At 35.2% G+C, this 15,376-nt stretch overlaps 1 protein-coding gene across 1 annotated transcript in view; it reads right to left on the reverse strand.

The window, feature by feature from the left end:
* Positions 1 to 6,509: 6,509 nt before the first annotated feature.
* Positions 6,510 to 15,376, reverse strand: part of LOC145666763 (clarin-3) — a 160,673-nt gene continuing 151,806 nt past the window's right edge. Inside the window, exons 3-4 of the mRNA XM_081734316.1 lie at positions 12,702 to 12,837; positions 6,510 to 7,375 (exon numbers count right to left, since the gene is read on the reverse strand). Of these exons, the coding sequence (XP_081590442.1) occupies positions 7,240 to 7,375; positions 12,702 to 12,837 (272 nt within the window). The 3' untranslated portion in view covers positions 6,510 to 7,239. The remainder of the gene's footprint in view (positions 7,376 to 12,701; positions 12,838 to 15,376) is intronic.

The following is a 15,376-nucleotide window of genomic DNA, read 5'->3' on the forward strand; positions in this document are numbered from 1 at the left end:
GCGGTGTTAGTTCAATACAGACCCCGCGGTGTTGGCGTTTAACACGGGGGGGGGGGTGTTACGTCTTTAACACACAACCGGTGTTGAGCAGTGGTAAATTCTAATCTGTGTTAGTATTTTCGGTGTTGATTCGACACCATGTTAGGGTCGGTAGTATGGAGAAAAGAGTTGTATTACTTGCGGCGGTGTTGCACCAACACGAAGAAAGTAACACAGTGTGTACTGTGTTAATTATTTTGTGTTATATTACACCAGGTCAAAGCCGTATAAGTAACACCGTTTTAGTGTTAATTCAACACTTCTTTTGTTGAAATTCAAGGTCAGACCACTATATTAACCGTTTTTGGTGTTAGTTTTGCTCCACTTTTGTGTTACTACGACACCTATTTCGTTGTTGAAATAACTCCGTGTGTGGTGTTGATATAACCAATTTTCTGTGTTGGAAAACCACGTGGTGTGCATGCTTACGCTTACCGAAGATTCTAATTTTAAAATAAGAATAGTAAAAACTACAGAACACTTCATATAGAAAATCTCCATAAAAATTTTTGTCGTCGTCCTTAGGATTTATTGCGAAGCATTTCTTGATGGTGCGAAACACAATCTTCACCAACAACTTGTTCAAGAATGATATGAAACTCTTACCTATATTCTTTTAATATGTTTGTCTCTTAATCATGATTCTACTTGTTTACCGCCATTTTGAAGCACAGTCCTCAGTGTTGATTGGTGAGCTCTAGTGCAGTGTTGAAGTAACACAGTAACGGTGCTGTTCCTCGCTGTTGACATATTTCTTCAGAAACATTATGTAAAACAATTGAAAACACATCGCGCGGTTTGCATGTTGAAATTTTGCGTATACCTGGATTTGTTTAAATATTTCTTTCTAATGTGTTTGTCTGTAGCTTCAATTCATAGGCCTTTATAATTAGATGCCGAACATATTTGACAACCACGCAGAAAACAACACCGAATATTCTACACTTGTGTTAATTTAACACACAGGCTGTGTATCATTTCAACTACCGGCATTCGACACACAACTTCAAATGGAGAGTGAGTTGTTCTAACCACCTGTTTGTGTTATATTTTAACACATAGGCATGTCGTTGAAATAAAACAACGATTTTTTACAGTATAGGAACCCTGAGATTGGTGTCCCGGTTTTTGTTTACAAAATCTGGCAACCTTATTAATGAATCAACAGTTTTTTTTTTTTTGGGGGGGGGGGGAGGCCAGATTAAAATTGTTTGCTACAGAAAAAAGTTCCTCCATAATAGAACACCCCAAGTGTTTTTGCAGTGTTCATTTCAATAGGTAACTAACATGGTAGAATTCGTACAATTTCTATACCAGTGACTATTTGAAAAAAAAAAAAGTGTCTATATGTTTAACTCTGTGCGTAGTAGTAGGAATAACATAACTGGCCATAATATTACCCCTGTATCAAGACTTGACTTTTAACTGTAAAAATATTTTCTTGAATCTTTAGTTACTATTCTGCAAGGTAAGACGGTTGGTACCAGGTCAATTTTTAGAAAAACACAAATTACGTGGTTACTTTCAAATATTAGTATCTCAGACCGTAATTAGCGTAGACATGAACAAGATATAACGATGTCCTGCGGCGAGTACCACCAAAATTTTATAAGACGATACTTATATAAAGGTCCTCAGTTATATTTATATCTAAACTAGGCTACTAAAACCACCGTAACACATTTTATATTGCATTTAATATTTTCCTTTTTATTATGGCACATAATTACTAAAATAAATACACCCCTCAAAGATTATGCTTGCAGCTTTTTATAAGATGGTTCCGGAATTATATTGATACTTTGTTGCTATGACAACGAATCTCTATTTTAACTCAAAACAGCAACGTATATCAACAACAAAGCAATTACAATTTTTATATATATCATTTTTATATGTTTCTTATTCCTTTTCTTAAATAGCTTGTGTATCAATTGAAAGTACATTCTGCCCAAAGATGTTGAAATACAAGTAAAACTACACGTATCGTTGTAAAGAAACAGGATTCAGAAAATATATGTAGTAAATGGTTGCCTGAGGGCAAGGAAGAGAGGCCAGGAAAATAGCTCCCATAATGTTTTTATTTTATCGTGGCCTGAAGAGGATTACAAATTGGCCATGACAGCTTCAAATAATAAACTCCTCTATCAAATTTACTTCGTCCTGATTCTTACATACAATCGTCTCTTAAATGAGATCGGAATTGAACTCGGTCAAGGTTGTAGTTTCTTAACATACTAAGAAGTCAGAATGCCTAGTGTAAGAGTAACATTAATTGGCCTGAAAATGAATAATATATGATTATCATAATTATTCTGTTCTTACATATATGTATATTGTAGCGTAATTTTCAGTCCATCTCTTCAATAAAGCTTCCTAATTTCCAGTTTTCGATACATTCTTTTGAGCCACAAGGTAAAGAAAGTGGCCTCTTTGTCACTGCGTTGGTGTCTTTGTGGTCTCCCGTAGCTAAATTCAATAGAATTGGCCCTTGAGTAGCACAAGGACAATTAATGAATGTCTAGAGCAGGGCGCAAAATTTCCGGTCGCCAGGTCGCCATTGGCGACTAGAAATTTAGAGTTGGCGATCAGTGTTCAGTAGGAATGTTTTCTGCCTAAACTCACATGGTTGCATAGTTTCTGTATCACTCGAAATTAATTGTCACTGAGTGAGAGAAAACACGGAATGTGAACTCTTCACAACGGACCTGGAAAGTGAAGTCTTCACAACATTGTAATTCGCTCCTCCTTTCCCACCCTTAATCGAAAACTTCATTACGAGATTCCCAAATATGCTTCCAAATGTCACATTTTGTGCAATTTTATCTGTGAGTATTGCTTCATGTGAGAGAGGCTTCAGCAGTCGCAACAGAGTTAAGACTACCTACAGGAATTCGCTGAAGATTGACTTACTGGATGATTTGTTGACAATATCCATCAATAGCCCTTCACTTAAGGACTTCGATCTGAAAACTGCAATCAACAACTGGTAATTCAGTGCAGAGAGAGAGCGTTACACAAACGTGAAGTCTTAAGGTAAGATATTTTTTTAACATATATATATGAATTGTCCAATCCAAAATTGATTGTCCTGAATCTGTCTGGTTTTGAAATTTTATGCCATGATGTAATCCCTTTGTCAAACCGAAGGCCGTGGGATCTGGGGGAGACTACCTCTCATAATTTGTACGTGAGATACTGGCGACCATTATTTTTGGATTGGCGAGTGCTTCTGACTGAAATTTTGCGCCCTGGTCTAGAGTAAACAGTTATCATCATTGCTTGAAAATCTCACCGCAGAATATATACTTTAGTACAAAAGTATTCTTACACCCATAAATTCTATGATTGGGAGAATGTTTAGGAAGTGAGTTTTAAATAATTTGTAAACTATATTGTAGAAAATGTTATTTATTTTATAAAAATTATTTGTATTACAATAATGCTTCCATACTTTGTACATTTTATCATATAAAACATCCTTACCATGTACACTAATTAAAAAAAGAAATGGAAGTATATCCTATTCTTAAACTTACAAGTACACGAAAACCATTCAGACTATACAATCATTCTATTCCTATGAATAATATTTAGAAGTTTTTCTATTGGTCAAAAGTAGTAAATAAAATGAACCAAATAATTATAAGTAACGAACTAGTTGATCAAGGAGATAAATTATTTTTTTTTAAACGCTGTTACATTTTTATATGCAAGGATGCAGCAGAAACAAAATTTTATTTTCGATGTTTGTGTCGTGAAGGAAAAGTAAAAGCTTTTCATTATTGTTATCAAACCTGTAATGAGCCATTTTATATTTATAGCCTTTACTTGAGCAACAGAACTGAAACACTTTTTCCTAGTCGTCCAAATAAGAAACAAAAGGTTAACAAATACGTGTACAGTTTACTTTTCGAATGATGTTCCCAAGAACCTGTTTGTGATCTGGAGACGACACATTCTACTTTCAAAAACTTAAAATAAGGACATCCTATGACCGCTGTATAAATTCTGTTGCATTCATTCATGACGTAAAAAATAGGCTGTCACCCCAGTATCTGAAAACAGTTCTTCAACACTTTTTAATCAATAAAAATCTGCCTTCCAAGTAAATTAAAATTACCTGGATCAATAGATGATGGCACTTTGATTATTTTATATAAGCGAAGTTTGAAAATTATCAAGAAAGAAAAATTAAACAAGGTTCATCGTAATCAGCTAGTCTGGAATATACCTTTTAGATGGTGACTTGCTTAATTCTAAGTAATCAAGAAATTATTCTAAAAATATAATACTCGAATTGGTTCCAAAATAAAGGAAATCATGGAAACTTGAGAATAAGTTCGTCACTTATTAAAAACTTTATATAACGGAAGGCTTTGTAAACAACATAAATCATTTGTTATGTCATTAAGACAGGTCTCTACCGCAGTAGCATTCACTCGACAAAACTGAAATAATGCGTAAGAAAAAGAGTATCTGGCATGTTTCCTTTAGATAAAACACAATAATGGAATATTCCGTAATATTCAACAAGGTTTAGATGATTTCGAGAGCCGCTTCTACTCAGTTCGTCTGTCACCAATAGGATATGAACATAGATTTGGCGTACTCATATTTTTATGTATTCTGCTTTAATTAACATTGTATATTGGGAGATGAGTTATTGATTTTGGTTGGCTAACTAAAGGTTCTAACTATTCACATACACACACACACACACACAAATCAACGTATTAACACAGACAGCACTTCATAGAATATAAACCAACTACTATAAACATAAATATTGTGAAGTCTTGCCAATTCCTGCACTCTACGACAAACTGATACTGATGAGCGCCGTTAAGCACTAAAAGGAAAAAATTGGTGAGATCAATGAAACCCGAATTTTAGAATGAAACTTGATGACACAATCCCAGTTGTTATCAAGGTTGCCATCTTCCACAATTTAGGATTTTGGGTTCTAATATAGGATTCAAAAATAGTGAAAGAAACATGAACAGCTCTCAAAATCATTTCACCTTGTTAATAATACGGCACATTACAGATTAGTTAGTGTGTACCGACTGAAATAATACGATTTGGTTCAAGATTGTTATATCTGACTTGAGTAGGTTTGTACAGTACATCCGTCGTGTTATAATTTATATACAAGAAACCAATACAAAGTCAGTGCATTATTTCAGATATGACGAGTTGGATTTGAATGGTAGTTCATATTATTTTAATGGTATAGCAGTAAGTTGGTGCTTTAAAAATAACTGTTCATCCAATTAGCACGAACAGGCTCTCTTTTTGTATTCAATATTGAGGGCGTGTTGAATTGCGTTAATCTAACTGTTGACCTTCACAATTTGTTAACTAAATGTTCTTCAGTAAAAATGAAATCCCAGGGACGAAAGATTGGACTACAAAAGTGTACACACGGAAAAGAAGGTATTTGACAGTTGACAAATTTTCTTTTGCCAATGACTCGGGAACAAATGAATTAACTTGGATCTTTTAGTTGTTATCCATAGAATAGTTATAATGTGATAACTTGCCAAAATTGGTACTTCAATAGAGTAATTTATTGTTGAGTTATTAGGAAAAGAAGTTTTATCAACTGAAGAATATTTTCTTTCGTGACTGTACAGTTGATATTACCAGTTTTCTATGGTCGTAGGAAACGCTACCTAGCTTATAGTCTATTATATGTTTTAATCCGTTGTACGGATTGTACTTACTTGGTACAATATGTAATTTTAAAAAATAAAACTCCATTTTACCCTTACGATTTTACATAAAATAGATAATATTGTTTTTAAAGTACAACTCTAAAATCAATATATGAAATCCATAGATGAAACAAACGTTTAATTATGGCTATCAAAATTAAACAAAATTATATTCGTACGATACACAGCAACAACGACACTTAAATGTTTCTAGATTTACCTACAAATGGCACAGCCACGTGCAAAAGACTGTCAATAAGTGTTCGCCGCTCAATTGGGAATAATTGATGTAATGTTTTGCGCCTTAAGATGATGGTCTGTGGATTTTTTTTTAATTTACAAAATAACTGAAAAAATAGAAAAGTAAGAAAATTTGTGTTTCATAACGATCTAGTAATTAGAGTAAAATACTTTGAAAAAGAAATAGTCATTGTTTGTAATATACTGTTTATGGCTGCGTAATTTGATAAATATTGTTGATATAGTCCAGCCATAATCACTTGATCCGCAATAAGAAATTGGTGGTTTGTTATTTAGCTGAAATAGTACCTAGAAATAATTTATTCGGAGTAATCTGTTGTAAATTTTAATAGTACAATGTTATATCAGCTTCTAACAAGTTTAAAATCCCAAGAATTTCAGGATTATCACAGACAAGTTATTATACGCAGGTTGTTTATTTATTTTAATTATCAAATTGCTAAATTACGGACAACATAAAAATTTGGTCTCTGAAGAATAAAAACGAAGTACTCTATTGTCACTTAATTTGATTTTTCCGTAAGTTATAGCATCATATGTTAAGCGGTGAAATTATTACGAATACGTACACACCGATAAACACTACCTTAAATTCACTAACCACTTTGGTCCATAGCGTTTTCTAATTAACCTTTCGTTATTCTATTGTTTTGAGAAGATTATCTTTTTAAAACTGATCCACAGAGACCTCTTTCGTCCTAAAGCAAAACCGCATTATAATCGATCAGTTTACTCAGATGATGATAAAAATAAGCACAGTGAAAATACTTTTGCACGTTACTGTATCTTGCAACAACTAGAAATAGGTTATAGTTGTCTTCAAAAATGTCAGTTTACTTAATCTTTTGGGTTTAATAGGCTTGATAGATATTTTTGTACGTGCCGTACGAAGATATGTCTTATGTACAGAGTTTTGGTCAGCAAAATATTCCCACGTCACTTTAGGAAAAACTTCCATACTTATATGCACACACACACGCACACGCACATATATACGTAACACAGGCACGAGAACAAGTGGAGGTATAGGGGGTTCCCATCTCCCACTTAATGGCAGAGCATTGGTTTTGATTTTAGTCGCTTTTTCAGCGTTTTTTTTTTTTTTTTTTTTTAATTTTTTTCTTTTGTATAAAATATATAAACACTTGAGACACACGAGTATTTTGTTCCTATGTAGTGTTAAGCGTAGAAAGAAGGCCGCCACTTGAGCTGCAAGATCTCAGTAGAGCATTATGGCACCATTTGTCTTCTCTTCTAGAATGGGCTTTGGGTTTTTCTTGTCTCTGTTCTCGTTTGTCCCTATGTAGATGATAGTTATGTTGAGCAGATGCACTATTACGGCTCCAACGACAAACCTGAAAAAATGACAGGGAATACAATATTAGAATTCAGAGTTTTGTATAGAGTGAATTAGTATTACAGGTAAAAAGAACATTTTTTTTTTTTAGATTAAAGTGTTTCATTCTTATTTCTTAATTATTAGGTACTCAGATAAAGTGGGTTATATTCATATAGAAAACGACAATAATTAGATGTAAAACATTCCTAAAAAATCAGAAATAACACTCAGCAGCAGAAATAACCTTTACCTACCCCTCGGCCAGACCATGGACTCCACCACCTGTCCCCGATTAGACGAGACATACTGCATTTTAAGAAAAATCCTCAGCGTTCCGAATAATGCCTGAGACGGACGTATTGTATGACGCAACGCCAAATTATCAATAACATTTACACAATATGCGAGTGGCATTTGTAAATTTTGACCAACGGTGTCTAAACGAGATATGGTATGGATCTATCGCTAAAATTTCTCGTGTTGATAGCAGTGAAATCCCCGCCGCCTTGTTTGTGTCGGTTTTCATAACTTTTGTTGAAGTAATCCGAACAAGGTGACGCTACAAGTTTTCTCTTTCGTATGTTTTTAGTTTAGATTTTAATTCGTGAATATATATCTTCCTATTAATCTTTAATTGTTGTATGTACAAGTTTAAGCATTACGAGCCAGCGATGTGCACATATTCGGCAAGTATGCCCCGCCTTAGGTTATCAAAAGTGGCAATCATACTCCATAGTGGTAAAACTCAGTTGATCAGAACTGAAGAAGTTGTTCAGTGCTTGTTACCCTGTGAAGGCTTCAGAACCATCGACTTCATAGATATTTTTTAACGAATGGAACAAATTGTAATCCGATCGTGTAATGTCGGACAAATACGGACAGTGTATTAGCCCAACCAAGTCGGATAACCTTAGCGACATGTGGCGTCTCATTATCCTGAAGCAAAATAACATCTCTCCAATGCGCAAGCACTGGCTCCACGATTATTGCAGCGAGTACACAGCTGCATTGATTATCTGCTCAAGTGACAGCAATTTGTGATCTACGAGATATTGTGCAACCCACCAGACACACAGCATACATAGACTTCTGCTGATGCACTTATGGTTTGGGAGTGAGTTCATCTGGTCCCAACCAATGATAATTACGTCATGGATTGTTGTAAAGAACCGATTTCTCATCACATGACGAAACTTATTGTAAAGTGGAAGAAGAACGAATTGGTTCAAGATTGTTATATCTTGAGGAGAGAAATTGCTCTATCTTGCTCATCATTATAGTGATTATAACAACCAATATGTATATATAAAAAAAAAAAAAACAAGACTATAAGTGATGAAAGCTAACAGGGACCAATATAATCATAGAAGTGAAGAAGAGGAAGGTGAATGGAAAATAGTGTAAAGTGTGTCTAGTTTGTGTAATGCAACTGCTTCACAAATTAAATTTACATGGTCCATTATATAATTGTTGTATAAAGAACATAAGTATGTTATACCTCTGTTGTGTGCCAAAGTATCCTTTGAACAACTTTCCTCAATTATGAAAGTAATCAAAAAGTGTTAGCGTTCCTCGCTTGGACAGGATTTGTTGAAAGATTTTCATCTTTTATTGCGAAAACAGATCTTGTACGTTTGATTACAACAAGGTGATTGACGATCTTGTATCTAGCTCCAAAGAATTTGAGTATATATTTGAAGCTATGAGTAATTGATGTACTGACATAGAAAAAAAACATAATCCAGTCAACGAAAATCGAAAACGCTGATCCAAACGCCACAAAACCAAACAGAGTGGGGCCGGCGAGCGGCGGAGATGGGTTTAAAGTTTGTTTTTTTTTTTTTTTTTCCTTAAATGTTTCAAACTATGGGGTCTAGCAGAAAAACATTTTAAATATACAAAGTTAAACTAGATTAAATGTCCTACGAAAATAGTTCTATACATTTTTTTTCGTAGGGTCAATAGTTTAGAAGATGAGCGGATGAAAAGTACATATTTTTTTAAAAAAAATCTTATTGTAACTAAGTGTTTGGAAACCTTCAGGAAAAAAATACTCATATCTATGCAACAGTATACAAAGGCATTATACAACTTTGTGCATAAATACACTGACACGCAGGGTGCCGATCTTGCTTAATTTACTTAATATTCCAAGCGTGTGCAGACGTAGTCGGTGTGTCTAGTATTTGTGCGTTATACTGACATTATTAGCAGTTACACGTGTAGGACAATGGCTAAAAAGTGCAGGAAGTTAAGAACATAATGTTGAAGATTGTTGCTCTAAAACAGCCACTTTTAACCCTCTTACGATTGATTGAGGTCTTGTATATTGATTCCTGTAAGAAGCATAACATTTTTCTCCTCTCTAGAGGGAACATTTTTCTTCCCTCTAAAAGCTTAGTGCTTCCCATCCTTTTGCAATATTTGCCATCATTATCTCCCTATCTCTTTTTCACCTTCACCACACTTGGTACTCACATCCTCATAATAAACACTTTCCAGCCATTGTGATACAATGCAAACCTGCAAAGGGCAGTAGGAACTCACGAAAACTACGTCACACAGGCTTCGCCTGCACACGTTCGAATCGTTAGGAGAACTAAGCAAGATATAAAGTGCAGCGCACAAGCGACTTGCACAGAAGTGGTAGAGCGTTTATCTCTGTCGCGTTAGATCCTTGGTTCGATCCCCGCCCAAATAAGTTTGTGGTGGAAAACATCCTCCCGCTCCTTGGGTACTCCTCCCACATTTTCTTTCCATCATTCATTTGCGTTAATCATGCGTCTCCCTTAGCCTAAAAGACCTAACCGTGGGGCATTAAGCTAAAAGATTTCATTTTATTTTCATATGTATATATTTTATTTGGGCAAAGATTCATTTTCGCAGTCTGATTGTGGGCATTGTTGTTCCGTTATAAGTACGCTATAAAGATACGGCAAATGAGCCACATCTATAACGATTTCCGTTCCTTCTACCAGTGGCGTATTTAGGGGGGCTTCCGGGTTTAAGCCCCCCCACCAAAATCTTACTATGGTAAAGTATATGAAATATCTTGCAGAATTTTCACATTTTCAGGCAAAGCCCCCCCCCCGAAACAAAATCGTAAATACGCCACTGCTTCTACATTCACCATAAAATAATCATGCATAAGATTTAATAAAAGTCAAACCTTAAAATTCTCAGTCATTGCGATAAAACAAAACACTTCGTCACATAAAACAATAGACTGTTTTAAACATGATACGTGGCTGTGAGTAGTCTGTTAAATCATTATTCATTGAAAATTTGAGCAATCTATTACACGAGGAGCTGGTGGAAAGTTCGTAGCCAAACCCAGAAAGACTGTACGTGGAATGATGAAATTTTATAGTTATTCTAGATACTCTCCCCGAAGTTCTATACGGTTTCTTGCACGTGCTCTGACTTTTGCAGACCAGTTTCTCTCTCTCTCTCTCTCTCTCTCTCTCTCTCTCTCCTGAAGACGTTCAGTAGTACTAATCACCTCCTTATTGAATCCAAAATTGCATCATTTCAGATGTTTGAGTCAGATGGAGCTAAATCTAGAGAATAAGGAGAAGGATCTAAAATTGAAATCCTAGATCATGCAGTGTTTTTTTGTGTATGTAGTGCTTGATGGACAGGGTCATTGTCCTGAAGGAGCAGAATTCCATTTTTTCAATTTTACGTGGCGTTGCACTTTCAATATGTTTTTCAGTTTCATGAGCAATAGGAAGTAATATTCTGGATTAAATGTCGGACAGTTGAGCAGGTAGTCTGAGTACGACTCCATCCTTATCCCAGAAGAATGTTACATACAAACACTCCCTTCCGACTAGTTTCTTGAACTTCTTGGGGCGAGGGGAACCTGAGTGCCGCCATTCCATTGACTGCTGTGTCGTCTGAGGATCGTAGTGGTACAACTATGTTCCATCCATGGTTACTATTCGTAACAGAATATCATTTCGTTATCATTTGGTCGTCATTACGGTCAAAATGGGAGATGACTTCAATTTTTCACACATTTGTTCTCCTGACAGATTTTTGGAAACCCATTTTGCCGAGAGCCTGCGCATGTGCAAATCACCATGAATTATCCTACCGACGCGTTCCAAGAATGTCCATAATCCCTGCCATATGCTCTGCTGAGATTCTGTGATTTTCAAGTATAGTGTCATGAATTTCATCCACGAACACTGTGGAGCACGTGGAGCATCATCTGTTGAGAAATAGTCATGTTTAAACAGTGCACTCACTTCTTCACCACTACATATAACAGACGAGATCTCCATAGTGTTTTGCTGATTTACTCATGAATTTGTTCGGTGAGTTTCGTTGGAGGAACAAAAATTTGATGACAGCTCTGATCTCGCTGTTTGTAAAATTCGCTGGTTGGGTGCACATGATCACTTCTGGGACCTGAAAACACATTTTTTTTTTTTAATATGAAATTTTGTACATATAAATACGGAGATATGTTCTTTAAAACTGCACTCCTCCTGTGTTAGGCTATGAATCTTCCAGCAGCTTCTCGTATAAAATTAAAAAGGATCTTGTTTGTAATCGCATCATGAGAAAACTGCTAAAGTGTTTGAAATGATTTTTTGGATATAGTTATCACGTACCTCGATTTTTTTTTTAATCGTGTTACTTTGATTCAAGGAGGCGCTTTAAGCGGGTAGACGGAGTTTAACATTTATAAAGAAAAAAAAAACTATCATAAGGCCGTCAAGTTAGGAAGATGAAACTGTATACAAACTCCTCATTTAAAATAAGTGAACACGTTTCAGCATTTTTGAAAAATCTTCATTGTAAGAGGGAGAAGCCATTTTCTATAATTCCCTTCTTCACGTTGAAAGTGTTGTTCCTGTCGTTTGTGGTCGCATCACCGAAAAACGGTTGAACAATTTAAAATCAATTTTAGAACAGTAAGTACCTACTTTAAGCTCAGTTTTGTATTATGTTTCTTTGATTAAAGGGCGCATCCTAAGGAGGGTAGAGGGGGTTCAAAATTTACACCAAAAATTAGGATTTCTTATGGGAGTTTTATTATTACACTTTGATATGCGTATCCTAAGAGGGAGAGGAGGTTCAAATATTTTCTATAAACCTATTCTTCCCGTGCGAAGAACGGTCATTTCAGCTAGTCGGAAATAAAAAGTAGTAACAATAACTTATTTTGGCAGGATAATATAATCAGAGGATACTGTAATATCTTAAGGTTCACAGACTTGATTTGTCCTTTACAAGATATGCATGTTACCACTTGCCGTAAAACTTGCTACCAAGTACAACAGAGTTGAGTATTTCAACACTTAGCTACTACCAATTGAATGGTTTCTTACCAGAAAGAATAACCGTAAGTGGCCATGTTCGTTGACGTCCAAAGATTCTCCATGTCTTCTTTCGTCATGACGTTGTATTGCAACTTCTGATAGAATTGCACCGCCCACAGACTTGCTGCTGCAAGGTCGAAGAACACTGTAAAAGAAAAAAAGGTACTTAGTTATATACATGGCATCAATGTGAATTTATGGTGCTGTAGTGCTATAAAAAGCTGTGAGTTAATCTGTTCGCAGAAAATGCATTATGTATTGAAGTGATAAAACTTCAGCTATACAATAAGTACTTAATCACTTTTAAATTTACTGAGTAGTCAAGTGCTGTCTACGACTTCTCGAAATAATATACAGAAGCCTGAAACCAAGTCAGATTCACGATTAGCTATTTATATTGTGAAATTTGAATATGTTTTGCTGTTCCGATTGATAAATGTTTCTTTAAAAATATTTCTCCTAGAACTGGAATATTATTCACTGTGTTTGTTCTCAATAATAATGAGTATTGTCAAGTTTGTCATGAGTTATTCTAAACTGCTTTACCAAACACAACTTAATTATACATATCGCACACCCTGTGGAAGACTGTTACAAGTCAAAACTACACATTTGTGGGGTTATTTCTAAAGTTTGTTTTTCTATCAAAATCGCTCCCTGGAATACTGGTATTTCTGCCATCTAGGGGTTAATTTGTTTAGTTACGTTTCTGCGAAAACATCACCTAGTGCGGGGCCAGACAGTTTCTGTTGGAAGGTTTGCGTATAGAGAATTCGACTTCTGGGATGTTAAAAAAGACAAGATTTGGCTTGGTCACATAATCATCATCATGTGAGTTTTTTTCAATATGGCCGCCAATCATAGCGCTAGTAACTTAAAAAAAAATTACGAACCTTATTTGCATAGCTCTTATGCAGCTCCTATTTAGCGTAGCGCAATAAATGATATACCATTGGGAAAATTATATGGTTTGTATCCATCAAGACCATTATGCTCAAGAGGCAGACCAAAACATACGATTTTTTACATTATGCTGAAAAAACAAATTAAGAATAAACTCAGCTTGTAACACTGTTCTTTAGCAGGGATCGGATAGATTTTAAAAAACAAAGGTACAAAGAATGGGATATCCGATTATAGTACGACATAAGCTATCCCAAAAATATGATCTTAAATACTGGTAGGAGACCATTTTTACTTGTCGCTTTCCCTTGTTGGAGTGCAAGATGGATGTAGTGCATATCAACAGTAACTCGGTTCCTTCGGAAACACTTCAAGACCTAAATTATCCGTGGTCTATCAACAGCTGGTTTAGAACGTTCCAAAGCTATGTGTCTTTCTCTTTGAGCATCAGAAGGTTAAATCTACTTCGTTAGAAAGGTTAAGCACTTTCTAAAACAGGTAAACTTTGAAAGGATATTATAAAAATAAAAACAATGTTTAAATATAATGCTAACATTTTTACTAGTATAATGGACGCGAAAAGGAATTGACAAAGAAAATAAACTGTTTCATATAAAAATTATCAAATCTTTGGTTTATTAAAAGCATACATGAACTCTCCAAAAGCAATAACCATATTCCATCCAATTGGTTATAAATATTTAATTTAAAAATATCTTTGACAATTTGGTGTTTTGGCAACTACTACTTCTGGTACAGTCACAAAAGTTGGAACAGAAAATCATTTTTGCACGGCAAGCACATACAGTTTATCGGGTACATTTTTGGCATTTACAGGGAAGCGGGATGTCTTTTGGTAGTCTATCTTCAAAGATAAAAGGTTGCCATTTACTATCCTTCTCTATAAAACCATAATCAGAAGGATTTAGTATTGGGAGAATCCTCAAGAATGTGATACCAACGGTTACTTGAAAGGTAAGCTGGTCTAACATGAAGATGTGAGGAAGATTATGTTGGTGCCATCTTTGTAAAGTCAATATATTTCATTTGATGGTATTGTGCAAATTCGTTCATTGATCTAGAATTTGGTTTCAGTAGCCTTGCAAGATAAACTTCTTATCCTGAATCATGGTGCTAGTTACTCTTCCTTTCCAAAATGTGGTAGAAATTGAGGTGACTCTTTAGCAAGTTTCAAAGCTGCATGTTTGGTACCAAACTTGATGGTTGTGTCACATCCAGATAAGGAATGTACAGCAGGCAGAATTTCAATTACGGACTTATTAAAACATGTAGCCAATTCATGAAGTGGAATGTACCTTGTTGTAACACCTTTTCCACCAAAAACTCATAGCTCGGTCAGTCATTGACTTTTAAACTCATGAAGATAATAATACAGTGAGCAAATTAAGACATCTGCATCTGTTGAAGCCACTAAAATACGTTGCATCTTTGAGCTGGATACACAATGTTGAACATATAGATGTATTCTTTCATCTGCTTCTTCAAGCTCTGAAACTAGATCAGGAACGTCACTGATTTGTCCATTGCAAAAGCGTACGCTTTTCCCTCCATCAACTGTAAGACCTCCAAGGTAAGGGATAACACTGTTCAACTGATAATGCTTCTTTTGAATATAGTCAGCAAAGAACTGTTGTAATTTGTTTTCAGAAGCCCAGAATGTATTCATATCTTTCGGGAGACGAGTTTCCATGCCAAATATCACATGTCATTCTTCTGCTTCTTTCTGAAGATTTAATGCTTCCATCTTTGTAGACATCCGT

Source organism: Thermobia domestica, chromosome 12 (assembly GCF_964235325.1).
Source record: "Thermobia domestica chromosome 12, izTheDome1.hap1.1, whole genome shotgun sequence".
In the NCBI taxonomy this organism is placed as follows: Eukaryota; Metazoa; Arthropoda; class Insecta; order Zygentoma; family Lepismatidae; genus Thermobia; species Thermobia domestica.